This window comes from Nomascus leucogenys, chromosome 17, assembly GCF_006542625.1.
Source record: "Nomascus leucogenys isolate Asia chromosome 17, Asia_NLE_v1, whole genome shotgun sequence".
Classification (NCBI taxonomy): Eukaryota; Metazoa; Chordata; class Mammalia; order Primates; family Hylobatidae; genus Nomascus; species Nomascus leucogenys.
In genome coordinates this window covers 87,268,322-87,286,720 of record NC_044397.1, presented here as the reverse complement: position 1 = coordinate 87,286,720, position 18,399 = coordinate 87,268,322, and the positions used below count along the sequence as shown (strand labels likewise).

The following is an 18,399-nucleotide window of genomic DNA, read 5'->3' as shown; positions in this document are numbered from 1 at the left end:
GATAAGAAGGTTGACAAAAGCTGTCCTTCAAATTTAGAATATTTTATACCAGAGAAGTTAAAAAAAAAAAAGAAATTGTACAGCAATTAAAAGGCAATCATACCAAGGCCTGCATAGAAATCAGAAATCATGATCAATCTAGGATTGACTAAGAAAATTTCTGTCAGGCCAGGCGCGGTGGCTCACGCTTGTAATCCCAGCACTTTGGGAGGCCAAGGTGGGCGGATCGCGAGGTCAGGAGATCGAGACCACAGTGAAACCTCGTCTCTACTAAAAATACAAAAAATTAGCCGAGCGCTGTGGCGGGCGCCTGTAGTCCCAGCTACTCAGAGAGGCTGAGGCAGGAGAATGGCCTGGGAGGCGGAGCTTGCAGTGAGCCGAGATTGGCCACTGCACTCCAGCCTGGGCGACAGAGCGAGACTCCGTCTCAAAAAAAAAAAAGAAAAAAGAAAATTTCTGTCAATGTACATCTGGCACTTTAAAAGTGTTACCGTAAATCTTGCCTTAATACTGTTGAAAACACTTAATTGTGAAATATGCAGTGGTCTGCTATTGCGAAATTAACCAAACCTTTTCAGTCTATACTGTGAGAAAAACTACAAAAGATAGTTCAATTTATACTGTATACAAGCAATGAACATTTGATAGAGCCACAAATAATCTGACTTCAGAACACATGATGGGGGGAAGCCAGGAGCCAAGTGCAATAAAATAATATTCAATGAATATGATAAATCTGATCAAGAAAAAAACTTAAAAGGAAAAAATAATAATATGCAAAATATTGCTATGGATTGCAGTACTGAGTTTACTCTGCATTTCAACTCATGTTTCCCAGAATTATTTTTTGCAGGCTTCCCTTTTTGGATACACAAAATTGTATCCAAACCCATACATATGTTTTATCTTTTCATTGATTTAACAAACAAGTACTGAACACATACAAAGTGCTAATCAGTGTTAAGGCTGTGATGATTTAGCAGCAAAGAAAGACACATGTAGCTTACATTCTAATGGACATCAATTTTGGCACGTCCACCATTAGAGTCTGGTAAATTCATGAACTCTTACTCTTTCTAAGGCCTGTCTCCTGAATGATAGCTGTAATTACCAAACTTCTGAATGAAGCTTTATTACACCATTTACAAGGATTCTCCATTATGGTGGTCCTGAGACTACTGGGGCATGCTGAGCTATGGCTGAAGCACTGATGTTATCTTAAACAAATGTTTTCCCTCTTCCAAGAATGGGTGAAATTTATCACCAGCATGGATTCAGAGATAAAGTACTCAAAGGGAAGTGCTTACTATGTGCCTCATATTTTAATGTTTCTCTCCTTTGTGAACTTTCAGATGAGATTGCATTCATGAAGACTGAGTGAAGACTTTATTGCACCATCACATCACTAAGGTTTTTCTCCAATATGAACATTCTGATGAAGTTGAAGACTTGAGGCCTGACTAAAGCACATATCACACTCCCTACACTTCCATGTTTTCTCTCCCATGTGGACCCTCTGATGCTTATCAAGATTCAAGCACCTGTTGTAGCCCTTCCCACAGTCCTCACATTTGTATGGCTTTTCTAGACTGTGAACTTTTTCTTGCACTTTAGAGAATGAATTCTGTACAATGTTCTTCCCATGCTCCTCACATTTGAGAGGTGTTTCTCTGCTGTGGCGTCTCTGATGGGTCAGACGAGTTGAGGACCAGCTGAAGCCCTTCCCACACTCATCACATTTGTATGGCTTTTCTCCAGTGTGCACTCTTTGATGAGAATGAAGCTGTGAATTCTGGGTAAATCTTTTCCCACACTCTTCACATTTGAATGGTTTTTCTCCACTGTGCAGTCTCTGATGTTTCAAAAGACACGAGGCCCAGCCAAAACTCTTCCCACATTCTTTACAATTGTACGGTCTCTCTCCTGTGTGGACCTTCTGGTGCATATCAAGATTAAACTTGCTATTGTAGCCCTTTCCACACTTCGCACATTTGTATGGCTTTTCTCCAGTGTGGACTCTCTGATGGGAATGAAGATGTGAATTTTGAGTAAACCTCTTCCCACACTCTTCACATTGGAATGGTTTTTCTCCACTGTGGAGTCTCTCATGTTTCAAAAGACATGGGGCCCGACTGAAGCTCTTCCCACATTCCTTACAATTATACAGTTTCTCTCCTGTATGGACGCGCTGGTGAAAGTCAAGATCTAACCTCCTTTTGTAGCCTTTCCCACACTCCACACATTTGTATGGTTTTTCTCCACTATGGGATCTCTGGTGGGAATAGCATTGTGAATTTGTGTAAAATCCTTTCCCACATTCTTCACATTTGAATGGTTTTTCTCCACTGTGGACTCGCTGATGTTTTAAAAGACACGAGGCCCATCTGAAGCTCTTCCCACACTCTTTACAATTATATGGCTTCTCTCCCGTGTGGACCATGTGATGCGTATAAAGATCTCGCCTACAAATAAAGCCTTTTCCACACTCCTCACATTTGTATGGTTTCTCTCCTGTGTGGATCATGCGATGACTATTAAGTGCTGATCTCTGACGAAAGCTCTTACCACACGTATCACATCGGAATGGTTTCTCTCCCGTGTGAACCATGGAATGCCTATTAAGTCTTGATCTACCACAGAAGCTCTTACCACATATATCACATTTGAATGGCTTCTCCCCAGTATGGATTCTCTGATGTTCTTGAAGCTGGGAATCGTGAATGAAGGCTTTCCCACATTCCTCACAATTATAAGGTTTCTCTCCCATGTGTAATTTGCAATGAACATTAAGTGCTGATCTACGACTGAAGCCTTTCCCACATTCCACACATTTGAATGGTTTCTCTCCAGTGTGGACTCTGTGATGAGTTTGCAGATGTGAGCTCTGACTGAATTCCTTACCACACACATCACACTTATAGCATTTCTCTCCCATGTGGACTCTCTGATGAATACGAAGGGCTGAGATGTAACAAAAGCTTTTTCCACACTCATCACATGTATGAGACTTCTCTCCTGAGTGTAATTGTTGATGAAAATCAAAGAGGGAGACATCACTGAAGGACTGTTTATATCCATTGCCCTGGGAAGATTTCTGTCTTGTGTGAATTACAGATAGTCCTTCCCCAGTTTGGCAAGGGAAATCACCTTCTTTGGAGAACTGAGAGCTATTTATCACCAAGTCTTGAGACCTGGTTAAATCGCTTGCAATTTTTTCCCAGATTTGCTGGCAGGACCACTCTTGATGTGTTCCTGCTTCTGAAACAGTCTCCATCTCAGTTTGGATCTTGTCTCCTATCAGAATACAGAATTAAAAGATGAGGACAAGTAAAGCCTTTGTTCGGTGTTATCAAAATTTCACTTAGGCCATGGCATGAAACTCGCATGAGTATAGACAACATTCAGTTTGTATTTTTCAAGTGCACCATAATCTTCGGTTTGGATGAGGCCAATTTCAAACTAAACCAAGTATTATATGTAAAATACTTGGTAGAAATAAAAGACTTACGAAAAACAACAGATGTTGACATGGGTGTGGTGAAAAGAAATGCTTATACACTGCTGGTGTGAATGTAAATTAGTACAACCTCTATGAAAAACAGTATGGAGATTCTCTAAAGAACTAAAAGTGGACCTACTATTTGATCCAGCAATCCCACTACTGTCTACCCAAAGGAAAAGAAGTCATTACATCAAAAGGACACCTGCATGCCTATTATTTATTACAGCACAATTCACAATTTCAAAGATAATGGAACCAACCTAAGTGCCCATCAACCAATGAGTGGATAAAGAAAATACGGTATATATTCACCATGGAATACTATTCAGCCATAAAAAATGAAATAATGTCTTTTGCAGCAACTTGGATGGAGCTGGAGGCCGTTATTCTAAGTGAAGTAACTCAGGAGTGGAAAACCAAATACCGTGTTTTCACTTATAAGTGGGAGTTAAGCTATGGGTATGCAAAGGCATACAGAGTGATATAATGGACTATGGAGACTCAAAATGGGGAGGGTGGAAGGTAGGGTAAGGGATAAAAAGCTACAAGTTGGGTACAATGTACACTACTCAGGTGATGGGTACACTAAAATCTCAGACTTCACCATTAGACAATTCATCCATGTAACCAAAAACCACTATATATTTTAATAAAATAAAAAGACTACTGAAATAAAATTTTTAATAAAATAAAAATAAAAGACAATAATAAAATTAATATGATACAAATATTATACCTGCTAGTCTTCCTAGTGAATTTCCTAATCAGTCTAAAATCTTGCATGGTAAATTATGAAACTAATAAATTATGTATATAATAAAATATGAATCAAAACGAACTTTAAAGAAAATATAATCAATACTTGGTACATTTGTGTTTATATTGTGTATGCTTACAAAGTAAAGATATTAACCTTACTCAAAATGAGGTCTGGATGTTTTCCTCAGGATCTGAGAGGTAATGACTAGGAGTTTATGCCTGAGGAGAGTGTCTTTGTTTGCTTGAGAGTAAAACTAGGTCACTGGAAAGTGAAACAATATGATTTAGGGTTGTGGCTGGCCACGCCTTTGGGGGTTGGTGCCCCCATGTCACAAAGAGCAATGTGATTTAAGGTGGGGCTTTAGGTTACATGGAATCAGTGGCCCAGGAGGCTGCCTAGCCACATGGGAATCAATCAACAAATAATGGCTATGTAATGGAGCCTCAAAAATTACTCGTAAAACCAGGGCTCGGTGGGCGCAGTGGCTCACGTCGGTAATCCCAGCACTTTGGGAGGCCTAGGCGGGCGGATCACGAGGTCAGGAGATCAAGACCATCCTGGCTAACACGGTGAAACCCCGTCTCTACTAAAAATACAAAAAAATTAGCCGGGCATGGTGGCGGGTGTCTGTAGTCCCAGCTACTCAGGATGCTGAGGCAGGAGAATGGCATGAACCCGGGAGGCAGAGCTTGCAGTGAGCTGAGATCGCCCCACTGCACTCCAGCCTGGGCGACAGAGCAAGACTCCATCTCAAAAAAAAAAAAAAAAAACCAGAGCTCAGGTGAGCTTCCCTGATTCGCTGTACTCTATGTCACACCTTAATTCTGGGAATGTAACACATCCTACTCTATCAGGAGAATACAATACAAGATCCTCATTTGGTACTTCCCAGAACTGTTTCTTATTTTTCTCTTGGTGAAAGGTAATGTGCATCTCTACCCTGTAAATATCCGTAACTTTTAGTATAAAAGCATTCAGTGAGTTTTGCTTATCTTTCTAGGTAATTACTGAATGTGAAGGTAGTTTTGGGAAATCCCCACACTTGCAGTTGTTGTGAAGTGAGAGCGATCTTCTGTAAACTCTTGCTCTAAACTGTGTAGCCAGTTAAATTCTTCACAATAACATCAAAGGCCTAGGAGTGTTTATATCTACATATTCATAATATTCCTACACAAGAATTTTACATAACATGTATCTTTAATTTTACTTTTCTGTAGCTGTGAACAATAATTTGGTTAACTGAAATAGGTAAGAAACAGACAACCTGTTTTGATGGGAATCTGAAAGGTTGGACCTGACAGGGATATACAAAGGGTGATGCTCCTGATGAGACAATGAAAGGTGGTGAGAACACTTGGGATAAAAAGAATGCCTGAGGGGTCATGCCCTGGTTGGTTCCATGTGGGGATATTAGACTCTCATTTAAAAAAAAAAAAAAAGAGCAGACGCTAGGCACAGTGGCTCACGTCTGTAATCTGAGCACTTTGAGAGGCCAAGGCGGGCAGATCACTTGAGCCCAGGAGTTGGTGACCAGCCTGATTAACATGGTGAAACCCTGTCTGTACTAAAAATGCAAAAATTAGCCAGGTATGGTGGTGCACGCCTATAATCCCAGCTACGTGGGAGGCTGAGGTATGAGAATCATGTGAACCCAGGAGGCAGAGGTTGCTGTGAGCTGAGATCATGCCAATGCTCTCCAGCATGGGTGACAGAGTGAGACCCTGTCTCAAAAAAACAAAAAGGAAGAAAAAAGAGGGCAGAAAATATATGATATAAATACTCCTTTATACTTATTTCCAAATGGAAGAATATAGACAGAAAGTGAGATGTAAAATAAATTGAAAGCCTTCTAATGAGCATTTAGAAAAAAAGAACTAGAAAAGAAATGATCACATCTTCATGACAAGCAAGAAAGGTATCATTTCATGAAATGCCTACTGAAGTAACCCATAGACATCTACATGCATGAAAAATGTTTGTCCTGGTTATGGTGAAAGATGTGTTTCTTACTATGACTCACACTCATAAAAATGTTGAAAACTTTGGTCAGGATATTACCAAGTCCTAAATTAAGTCAGTCAAATGGAAAGTTAACTTCCAAGGTTGAATCTTGGAAAAACAGTAATAGGTAAATGTGTACCCAATGGTACACACTGGAATATGGATATATTTAACACACTGTTACTTAAGAGGTTTTGGGGGAGAAGAGAGAGTCTCTTTCAGGATGTTGATATTTTGAGAGGGCGGTTTCCTGATTCCTTCCAAGTTATAAAGTTGAAAATAGAGCACTAGGTCTCTAAAAAATAAAGAAAAAATTATGTTGTAAAATCTATATTCTTTTATGTTTTTAACAATTAAATCTGTATACAATGAAGATGCAGAAATATACATATTTTTGAACAAAGATGACCAGAAATATAGGCAATGTTCAGCTGCGTGAATTGTGTTGCTCTCTTCCTCATTCTTCCCCATCCAGGAGAAGGAGAAACCTGGGGTCAGTGACGTGCATGCAGACGTTGGAAAGGCAAATGGGCTGCAGATGGGTAAATCTGTCAAAGGAAAGCTAGCTGGGAAGTTGGTTATTATCTGACACATCACAAAATGGAGAAATTTTTCCCCTTGTAGAAGAGCTGTCTCACTAGTAGATATCAGAATGCTCATTCAAAAATGATTTCTTTCCAGAAATGAATATGCTTCCTATGAAAAGCTCCAGGATAAGTCACGTGGAAGGCATATAGCTCAGTACAGTAATAAAAAGAATGCTTAGAAGTTTCCATGGGATGTGGTTCCACTGTAAACACACAATGCAATCAAATAACGGAATCTAAGAATGTTGTAATTAAATACATGGCCATTGGAAGACAAAAAACATGTTCTGCAATATCTCTCTTTCACCGTAGTTTGTGTTTCACTTATTAGCTCTCTCCACAATTCCAGGAGACAGTGAAGTCACCCCATTCATTAGCTCATATATCAGGTTAACAAAAATTTGGAAACCTGCCATGTACCAGGACTATTCTAGGCACTGAAAATACAGCCATGAAGAGTTAAAATTCCTTAGACATTACAGTCCAGCATGTAGAAGTGACAGATAAACAGAAGTATATGAGTCTTGGTAGAAGAGAGCACAAGAAGAATCAAAATAGAATGGAATTATAAAGAGAGTGGTTTGGGATGGCTTCTCTCATGACTTTAAAACTGAAAAGAAACTTGAATAACTGAAAGAGATGCCAGAAGGTTTTGAGGTGACAGAGTATCCCAGTGACTGAGATGAGCAAGTAGGAGCTGAGACAGAAGCTTCTGTAGAGACAGAATAATGGTTCCTAAAAGATGTCCACATCCAGTCCCCAGGACCTATGATCATGTTGTTATACAGCAAGGGAATAGAGGTTGTAGATGCAATTAAGGTTGCTAGTCAGTTAACCAGAGAACAGAAAGATCATCCTGGATTATCCAGGAGTGATCGAAACAATTACAAGGGACCCAAAAGGTGAAAGAGGAAGGCATAAGAAGAGTGGCAGAGGGAGCATGACTATGGGGATGCAAGTTGCTGCCTTTGAAGACAGAGGAAGGGAAGCAAGAGCCAAGGAGTGTGGACAGTGCCTAGACACTGATAAACCAAAGTAAAGGCTTCTCTCCAAGAGCATCCCGAAAACATGAAGCCCTACAGACAACTTGATAATTGCCCAGTGAGATGTATCAGACTTCATCCCTAAAGAACACAGAAATAATAAATGTTTGTCGCTCAGTCTGCTCAGTCTGTGGTCACTGGGTACCAGCAAAAGGCAACAGAGTGTCCTTGGGAGGACAGAGAAACAGCAGGGAGAATAAAGTGGCTGGTAAAGACAAAGCAAGAAGGAGAGGACAGGAGATGTAGTTACAGAGGTGGCAGGGAGGGGATGAGGAGCAGATCACAGGGTCTCTAAAAGTCAATTAAAGAGGTTGTAACTTTAATAAAAATAAGCCAAACAGGCTTTTGAGCTGAGGAATGGCAATCTGACTTACATTTCCTAAGGATCACTTTGGCTGCTATGAGAACAGATGTCAGGATGGGAAGGCGGGCAGCAGGGTCACCAGGTGTAAGATGTTTGTCAATAATCCAAGAAAGAGGTTTTGCCATTTAGGCCAGGGCAATGGATTTGAGCATGGACAGAAGTAAAACAGGTGGAAGAGACATACAGGGGATTCATAGTTGCTTGATTCTTACCTGAATTCCCTTCCCTTTGGGTTGCTGTCTTCATCATCCAAATCTTTTCTTCCCTTAGGAAGTGGAAAGTATCCCTGTGGAATGCTTGATGTCCTGCAAACAGGCAAACTTACATGCTTAATCCCAACACATTCTAGGTAATATCAAGGTAAAATTTACTAGAAATTTAGGTTCTCCCTGCACACTCAAACTTGAACCATAGGGTTCAAGTCACTAATTAAGACTTGAAACTTTGTACCCTAGGATACAAAGCCACTTCTGGGGCCTGACTTTCTGTTACAAAGGGTGCCTGTCCTCACCCACTGAGAGCAGGTTCCTGAAGTTCTCCAGCATCACATCTTGATACAGCTTCCTCTGAGCAAGGTCCAGCAGCCCCAGCTCTTCCTCAGTGAAGACCACAGCCACGTCCTTGAAGGTCATTGCCTCCTACAGCATCAAACATATGCAATCTCAACCTCATCACCAAAGATTCCTGGGAGAGGCGTGGCACTGAGCAGACAGAGAGGAGGGGTGGGAAGTTGTTTTGGATCTTGAGAGACATAGGTCAACTCATAGATTTCCTACTCATTCTGTCTGTATCCTGACAATGACTGATTTTCCTGAGTTCCACCAGAAACGCAATGATGAAAAAGACCTCCTGTATTTTTACTTCGTGCAATCATTGAGTCTCCTTGTAAGTAACCCTCTAGGACTCTAAATGTGGCATCCTGGGCTACACATATATATGTTTTGATAAATCTTGACAATCACCCTCAGCAACATTTAGCAATTCAGTCTTGACTTTGTTTGATAATGCCCATTGTCTTCCTCTCTCAAACTCGAACGCTGGATATTATTGTTTTTCTTTAACATTTGCCAAACTGACAAGTTCATGATAACACATGTGAGTAGTTATGTAGTGAGTCCTCTGTACTCTCAAGGCAAAAACTACATATATTAATCGCAACATTGAATGTCATGATCTGCAGCCAGCGTGCCTCAGAGCATGTATATAAGGCTCTGTCCCTTCCCAGTCATGTGACCTTGGACAAGTTGGCCTGAATGTATTACTTTCCTCTCTGTATAATGATTGTCACATGATATAGTTTTTAAATAATTAAACAGTGGAATATACATATGGTACTGGGGAAAAGTGTGTAGCACAGACTGAATACTTAATAAACATTACCTGTTTTTATTTTTGCCAATTATTGTTATTGATTTTATCTCATGTCTGCATAGTGTTCCATGGAACTGATCTATTGTTATTATTATTTTTTTTTTTTTTGAAACAGAGTCTCTCACCCAGGCCGGAGTGCAGTGGCGCAATCTCGGCTCACTGCAAGTTCCGCCTCCCAGGTTCACGCCATTCTCCTGCCTCAGCCTCTCCCAGTAGCTGGGACTACAGGCGCCCGCCACCACGCCCGGCTAATTTTTTGTATTTTTAGTAGAGACGGGGTTTCATCGTGGTCTCGGTCTCCTGACCTTGTGATCCGCCCACCTCGGCCTCCCAAAGTGCTGGGATTATAAGCGTGAGCCACCGCGCCCGGCCTGAACTAATCTATTGTTATTCTAAATAATGAATATTTAATTTTATATCTTTTCCATGATTACCAATCCAATAAAGAACATCATTTCAGGTAGATCTTACTCTCCTGTTTAAAGTAAGTTTTAAATAACAAAATGTCAGAAAATAAGAATGTTTAAAATTATGATTATGTCATGTTTTCTCAATTTTTTTTTTTTTAACCTAACTTCAAAATCTTTCAAGGGGATACATTATTCTGGTTTTTCTTAACATAGCCAAAAGCAGGTTATCAATTTTCCCATTACTTTGGTAATCTGATTAGGAAGAAATTGTTTTTTTCTTTTTTTTCTTTTTGTAGAGATAGAGTCTTGCTGTTTGCCAGGATGGTCTTGAGCTCCTGGTTTCAAACAATCCTCCTTCCTAAGCCTCCTAAAGTGCCAGGATTATAGGTGTGAGTCACAGGCCTGGCCATGATTTTGTTTTATTATTCTCACTTATTTGATTATAAATGAATACCACCATCCTTTCAAATATTTATTGACATCTGTTTTTCTCCTTCTATACATTCCTGGTAATGTCCTTTATTCGTATTTCTTTGGATTTTCTTCCCTAGTCTGTGCATAAGATTCTTATTTTGGATTGTATCTTTTTTTAGATATCCAAATGGTGAATATTTTCTCCTTAGACTATTACATTTTCTGGTAACATTGTGTAAGGCATCTTTTCCCATAATGAATTTTAAAATGTTCTATAACGACTGTGGTAATTGCTGTCCTTGGGTGCCTGAAGTGCTGGGAGCCATGGAAGAGGTACCATGATAGGAAGAGAAGACACCACCCCTCCCAAGGTAGGTCCAGGGAGGAGCAATGCCACCTGTGGACATCATCACTCAACAGGACACTCCAGACACCCACACCACAGGGCACAGGCCCCTCAGTGGAGAATTCTCTCTTTCTTTTTCTCTCTCTTTCAACTGAGTAAAAAGGTGAAAATGGCTAATATTCTGGACCCTTGGTCTCCTGTCTGAACCTGAGCAGGTTTCTCATATTTCATGTGTTTAAGAGGAAGATAAGAATAGCCTCATTCAGCTGTTCTGAGGAGTAAATGAAGAAATAAACACAAATGACTGGCAAATCTTCTACTATCATGCACAAAAAATTTAGGTTAGGCTGGGCGCGGTGGCTCACGCCTGTAATCCCAGCACTTTGGGAGGCCAAGGCAGGTGGATCACCTGACGTCAGAAGCTCGAGACCAGCCTGACTAACATGGAGAAACCCCGTCTCCACTAAAAATACAAAATTAGGCGTGGTGATGCATGCCTGTAATCCCAGCTACTCGGGAGGCTGAGGCAGGAGAATCCCTTGAACCCGGGAGGCGGAGACTGCAGTGAGCCGAGATCGCACCATTGCACTCCAGCCTGGGCAACAAGAGTGAAACTGTCTCAAAAAAAAAAAAAAAAAAAATAGCTTACATATTACTTTGGTCAAATTCCTTAATATATAAAGGAATAAAGAAAGGCCAGTATATAAAAGACACAGAAGGCATGACTCAGGCATGGGGGAAAGAGAATCTAACTCTTCCTGTGTGGAAACTTCCAGCAATCCTTTTGTGAAGCCACAGTTAGAGCCTGCCGTGATGTGCCACATATGGATACTCTATCTACAAAACAGCCAACGTGGCACACATCAAAAGTAGCCTTTCAAAACTGAGTTCCTGGTGTCTGGGAGTATAAAGTAATTAAAAAAGAACATCGATTAAATGGGAATAGGGTGCAACCATTAAAAATGAACATTATATAATATTAAATACAAAGAGTGCAATTTGAATTAGATTAATATCACCAATACAAATACAGTTATGAATGTACATGAGGAAGAGTATCACAGGATTAAAAATAGCTAGTGTGTGAGCAGAGAAGTAGTATAATGAAATAATATCCATTCCTACAATCTTATCTACTCCATAGAATAAATGATACAAGAAAACAAGAAGTAAAAACAAAGGCAAAATCCACTCAAAAGTAACAAAGGAAGTACATGGTACACAAGAGATCCCCAAATGTCTGTTTTTCTCCTTGAGTCTTCCCAAGACAGAGAAAAACTTGTGACAATCTGAGTACTGAGAGGGAATTTTAAGAGTAATAGAAGCAAATCCTACCCACCTTGAACGTGGTCATTTTCCCTCTTACTTCTGGAAACTTGCAGAGTCCTGAGTGATGCAGTTCCTGGGAAAGCAGAATTGTGCCTGCAAAGTGCCAGGAAAGGCAGAAAAAGAGACATGAAAAGGTGGCCAGGGATGCCACCCACCAACAGGGATGTGTATTGTGAATTGGCACATGAATGTTCACAGCAGCATTAATCATAAAAACCCAAAACAGCACAACCAAAATGCCCTCCTGTGGGTAAATGAATAGACAAATCATGGTCTATCCATACAATGGAATCTTATTTGGAAATTTAAAGAAATGAAGTACTGACTCATGCTACAGCATACATGAACCTTTGAAACATTATTGTGAAATGAAAGAAGGCAGTTACAAAGGACCACATATTGCAGGATTCCATTTCTATAAAATGTCTGGGTAGGAAAATGCATACAGAGAGAAAACTGATTAGTGATTGCTTCAGATCTGAGTGAGAATGAAGTCTAACCATAAGTAGGCAGGAGGAGATCAATATGAGCATGCAATGATCACCGAACTGTGGTGATGGTTACTCCATTCAGCAAGCTGCCTAATTATCACTGGATGTACACCTGATATAAGTAAGTTCTACGATACAATAGGTTGGACAAAATAATTGTTAACGTACACGTCATTTAACTTAACAAGAGTCAATTCTAAGGCCATATTGATAGAATATTTGTAGTTGAACAAAGAATAAATGGAGGAGAAGGTCATTTTACAGCTGAATGCCCACTAATAATGTTATCTATTCCTAAGAAACTTTATTCTTTTCGATTTTTCTTAAGTAACTTTATAGTGGAGAAATCTGAAAGACAGCATCTCGGCCAAGTGGACAAGGTTGAGATCACCAATGAAGAAACAAGCTGACATCACTTGGACCCTGTTATGTTGCAATGAAAAGGACATTTCAGCACTTCTGTGGTATCCCTACCAACAATGCATAATCTGAACCCACATGTGAATTACATCAGACACAACTCCCAATGAATGCCTTTCTCCAAAATAACTTGCTTATACTCTTCAAAAATATCAAGCATAGAAAGACAAAGGGTGTAGAATCTTCAAGATTAAAGATTATGGAAATGTGACAACCAAAGGCAAAGCATAAAATTAGACTGTGAACACCGGTGGTGGTGGCAGATGGGTAGGGGACACTTGTAAGAACCTTAAGTGAAAAACAGAACAAATTTAAATATAGAACCACGGAGTACATAACATGAAGTAATATGTTACCTAGCACTGTATAATAGATAATACAATAAACTACTATTAGCAGTCTTTGGATAGATATCTAATATTTAATAAATAACACCTGGTATACAATCTAAAATTATCTAATATGTTATGTGAAACCATATACTAGCTCTTCCTAACCTCCTCTTACCAAGACAGCCCCTGGTACGTGGGCTTCCTTGCTGCAGAAAGCTATAATCAGCTGTCTCGGTTACAGGTATGTTTCTGGTGGTATTCAGCTGATGGTCATCAACAAAACAAACAGGAAAAATGTAAACACTTGGCAAACGTGGGTAAAGAGTAAATAAGAATTTCTTAGGCTACTTTTGCAACTTTTCTATAGGTTTCAAATGATATGAAAATAAAAAGTTTTATAATTTTAGGAAACAGTCGTAGGAAAAATGATAACAATAATGAGATTAATGAGTATGATATAACATGATAATTCACTAGTTTAGTCTCTTTGTCAGTATTTGGAAATTTCCATAGTTAAACACATAAGGGGGAAATATTAAGAAAAAAATTATAAAAATTTTTAAATGTTCCTAAATAAACCTATAAATATACAAAAAGAAAGAAACACATTACAAGCTTAACAGTTGCTATCTTTACATCATGGATTCGTGGGTAATAAAAACATTTTGTTCTTTTTTTTTTTTTTTTTTTTTACACGGAGTCTCGCACTGTCGCCCAGGCTGGAGTGCAATGGCGGATCTCGGCTCACTGCAACCTCCACCTCCCATATTCAAACGATTCTCCTGCCTCAGCCTCTTGAGTAGCTGGGATTACAGGTGCCCACCACCAAGCCCAGCTAATTTTTGTAATTTTTTTTAGTAAAGACGGGGTTTCACCATGTTGGCCAGGCTGGTCTCGAACCCCTGACCTCGTGATCCGCCCGCCTAGGCCTCCCAAAGCGCTGGGATTACAGGCATGAGCCACCGCGCCAGGCCCATTTTGTTCTTAATAAAGAAAAACAGAATGCTCTACAATGACATGGTTCTATAAGAGTACAAAATATTTGTAATGATTGAAACAAAATAGTTGACATTTTTAGAAACTCAGAAAATTTCAAGCCCCTAAGTCTTGCTTTCCCCACCTAAGTCCAACTAGTTCCTCTGCCTCAATGACAACGTATCCCAAGAGAAGATCAAATCAGGCTCTGACCCAGACTGCTTAGGTTCCAACCCCAGCTCCACCTCTCACTAGTCGGGTGCCTATGCGCTCTGTGTCTCACTTTCGTTTTTAAAATAGAAAAAAGCAATACTTCTCCACAGAGCCACGGTGTGGCGTAAATTTATTTGTATAATGCCCTTAGAATGAAGTTACTAATTAAGACTTAATTATTATCGACCCCCATGCCCGAGGACACAACCTATACATTCTCGGTTGGGGTGCGCATCTCGGTCAAAGAGCCAAGGACCACTCACGTAGAGCTTTGCCCTCAGAAGCCAAGAAGTCCCTCTCTGCAGCTCTTTTGGAAAGGTCGGGTTGGGGAAGGAGAAAGCTGTGAAACACCCTGACCGCGTCGCCGTCCCCCATAAAAGTTAAATGCTCCTTTCCCTTCATGAAAGTGGACGCAACCCTCGCTCTCCTAAAAAGAGGTCAGAAGGTTTCCAGGATCATCCAGCGTCCTGCAGGGATCATGGAGAAGGACCGAGGCCCCTGCAGCTGGAGCTCTGACCCCACCCGGGGACCTGACAGGCTTCGTGGGAAATTAACAAGAGACCACCAGTCACCAAGTGACAGGGACTGCTTTAAGGCCCTCATTTGTGTTACCTCTTCCAGTTCCCAAAACGATTCCATTAGGGTGGTCCTAAAGTCCCCATTTTAAAGAACAGTAACGGGAAACCCAAGGAGATTAACACCCCAACGTTATATCGCGAAGAAGTGGCCACGCGCGTGGGGTGCAGGGGGCGGAGTGGGCGAGCTCAGAGCCCCGGAAACCCTGAAACCAGGTGAGACGCCACCCAACTAAGTACCAATGCCCTCGGGACGCGAGGACAGACCCAAGCCCAAGAAGGTGCCACGGACAAGAACGCAAACGGCGGCCCTTGCCCCTCCAAACCTCTACTCTCCGACGAGGCCCCTTTTCCCCTAATTCGATCACCAGTTCTTTGAGGATCCAATGCGTAGGTCCAGGAAATTCAGAAGGGTCCGCAACGCGCGGAACTGCCCCAAACTATCGCGGAAAAACTGCAGCAACCTCAGTCCCCGAGCGGAAGTGTCCGCGACTCCACCGTGTTTGGACTCCACTTCCCAGAATTCCCCGGGACCCGCCAGCCGGAGCCAAAGTGACCGCGACTCCACTGAGCGTCTGGACTACACTTCCCAGAATTCCCGGGGATCCACCCGCCGGAGTTAAACCGACCGCGATTCCACTGAGCGTCTGGATTGTACTCCTGCAGCATCACCCTCAAGGGGAAGTGTTGACGACTACTGGGAAGCCCTTGACCACTCTTCCCATGGGGAACGAATCTCGTATTTCCTGTTGGGAAATGTGGACTTCTACCCTGAGAGTCGTCCTTCCCTCTCCCTGGGTGCCCAAGAGAAAATATCATATAGAAAGGAATTCCTAAAGTCTAAACGCGTCTAGTGAGGACAGGAGTGTTACTGGCAAGGGAACAAGCGAGATGATACACTCTTCAAATAAGTTTTGCCAGTGGTAAGAAATGGCATGTAGTTTTAATTTATATCTCTTGTAAAAATGGCATATTCTTGCATATTTTCAGGTGTCATTATTACATTTTTTGTAAATTGTCCAGATGTTTTGCCCGCTTTCTTATTGAGTTTTTGGTTTTATCCCTCACTTTTCAAGCACTGTTTTTATATTCATGATATTAACATTTTATCTCGCAAATATTTTCTCAACGAAAACGTTTGTTTTTTTCTTTATTTTATCTATGCAAAACATTTTAATGTATTTTATTATTTAAAACATCTCTCTATTGAGGTGTAATGCACAAAACGTGAAATTCACCATTTTAGGATATATGTAGTACAAATAAAAAGTTAGGAAACACTTTCATCACTCCAAAGACCCCATACCCACTAAGCAGTCACTGTCTAACACTAATCTCTGTCCTATGGAATTACCTATTGTGGACATTTCATATAAATGGAATTATACACTATGGAACCTTTTGTTTCTGAGACACCTTTCACTTAGCATACTGCTTTTTTTTTTTTTTTTCAGACGAAGTCTCACTTTGTGGCCAGGCTGGACTGCAGTGGCACAATCTTAGCTCACTGCAACCTCCACCTCCCAGGTTCAAGCAACTCTCCCGCCTCAGCCTCCTGAGTAGCTGGGACTACAGGCGCGTGCCACCACGCCCAGCTAATTTTTCTGTATTTTTAATACAGACGGGATTTCACCGTGTTAGCCAGGATGGTCTCGATCTCTTGACCTCGTGATCCTCCCGCCTCGGCCTCCCAAAGTGCTGGGATTACAGGCGTGAGCCACCGCGCCCGGCCAGCATACTGCTTTTACAGTTCATCCACATCACAGCATATACCAGTACTTCATAATATTTTATGTTTATGCTACGATTTGTTTTTTGTTGTTGTTGTTTGCTTTGTCTTGTTTTGTTTTGAGATGGGGTTTCCCTCTTGATGCCCAGGCTAGAGTGCAATGGCACGATCTCAGCTCACTGCAACCTCCGCCTCCCGGGTTAAAACGATTCTCCTGCCTCAGCCTCCCAAGTAGCTGGGATGACAGCCATGCGCCACCACACCCGGCTAATTTTTTTGTATTTAGTAGAGACAGGGTTTCACCAGGTTAGTCAGGCTGGTCTCGAACTCCGTACCTCAGGTGATCCGCCCACCTCAGCCTCCCAAAGTGCTGAGATTACAGGCGTGCGCCACGATTTGTTTATCCATTAATTGACTGCGGGACATTTGGGTTCTTTCCACCTTTTGGCTGTAGTCAGTAGTGTTGCTACAAACAGTGGTGTAGGAGTATTTGTTTCATCACCTACTTTCAATTCTTTTGGGTATATACCTAGATATGAAATTTAGTAATTCATATGGTAATTCTATGTTGGGAACCACGAAACAATTTTCCACAGCAACTGCACCATTTTTACATTCCCACCTTCAGTGTATGAGGGTAGTAATTTCTCCACATCCTCTCCAATACTTATTTTGTATATATGTATGTATAAAATATATATGTATATGTATATGTGTGTGTGTATAAATTGAAAACGGGGTTTCCCTGTGTTGTGCAGGCAGAATTGCAGTGGCTATTCACAGGCAACATCTCACTACTGATCAGCATGGGAGTTTTGACCTGCTGTGTTTCCACCCTGGGCCAGTTTACCTCTCCTCAGGCAACCGGGTAGTCCTCTGCTCCTGGGAGATCACCATGTTGATGTCGACTTAGTGTGGACACCCAGTGGGCATAGCTCACTACACCTCAAAACTCCTGGGCTCAAGCGATCCTCCTGCTTCAGCCTCCCAAGTAGCTGGGACTGCAGGTGCCTGCCACCACATCGGCTATTTTCTATTTTTAAAGATGATAGCTAACATAGCTGTTGTAAAATGGTATCTCATTATTGGTTTGATTTGCATTTTCCTAATGACTAAATAGTTGAGCATCTTTTCACATGATTGTTGGTAGCTTGCATATCTGAAATTTCTATTTGTATCTTTGCCCATTAGAAAATTGGGTGGTTTCTCCTCTTGTTATTGAGTTGTAAGAGTTCTTTCTTTCTTTCTTTCTTCTCTTTCTTTCTTTCTTTCTTTCTTTCTTTCTTTCTTTCTTTCTTCTTTTCCTTTCTTTCTTTCTCTTTCTTTCTTTTTCTTTCTTTCTTTCTCTCTCTCTTTCTTTCTTTTCTTTCTAAGAAACAGAGTCTCTCTTTGTTGCCCAGGCTGGAGTGCAATGGTGCTTCACGCCCCACTGCAGCCTTGACCTCCCAGGCTCAAGCGATCCTTCTGCCTCAGCCTCCCGAGTAGCTGGGACCACAGGCATGGGTCACTATGCTTGGCTACCTTTGTTTTTTTTTTT

The 18,399-nt window shown here is 41.1% G+C and overlaps 1 protein-coding gene across 4 annotated transcripts; it reads right to left on the bottom strand.

Moving 5' to 3' along the window:
• Window positions 1-1,363: 1,363 nt before the first annotated feature.
• Window positions 1,364-15,568, bottom strand: ZNF224 (zinc finger protein 224). Of its 4 annotated transcripts, none has more exons than XM_030797583.1 (5): window positions 15,502-15,568; window positions 12,138-12,220; window positions 8,769-8,895; window positions 8,470-8,562; window positions 1,364-3,294 (listed from the first exon to the last, which is right to left on the bottom strand). In XM_030797583.1, the coding sequence occupies exons 2-5, from the start codon at window positions 12,150-12,152 to the stop codon at window positions 1,406-1,408; spliced, it is 2,124 nt and encodes a 707-aa protein (XP_030653443.1). In that variant the 5' UTR covers window positions 12,153-12,220; window positions 15,502-15,568; the 3' UTR covers window positions 1,364-1,405. The 4 variants fall into 4 exon arrangements, with proteins under 4 accessions (XP_030653443.1, XP_030653445.1, XP_012352327.2 ...); XM_030797585.1 differs by having other exon boundaries at window positions 15,460-15,506; XM_030797586.1 differs by having other exon boundaries at window positions 1,368-3,294; window positions 8,769-8,958.
• Between the last annotated feature and the right edge of the window lie 2,831 nt (window positions 15,569-18,399).

Bases quoted from the DNA above. Each gene is read 5' to 3' on its own strand.
- ZNF224 (XM_012496873.2), bottom strand. From the start codon at position 12,398: ATGATTTGTCTATTCATTTACCCACAGGAGGGCATTTTGGTTGTGCTG. The intron at 8,896-12,137 runs GTGGGTAGGATT...TTGATGCTGTAG, and splicing joins GGAAAATGACCACGTTCAAG to GAGGCAATGACCTTCAAGGA. The intron at 8,563-8,768 runs GTGAGGACAGGC...GCCTGTTTGCAG, and splicing joins CAGGAACCTGCTCTCAGTGG to GACATCAAGCATTCCACAGG.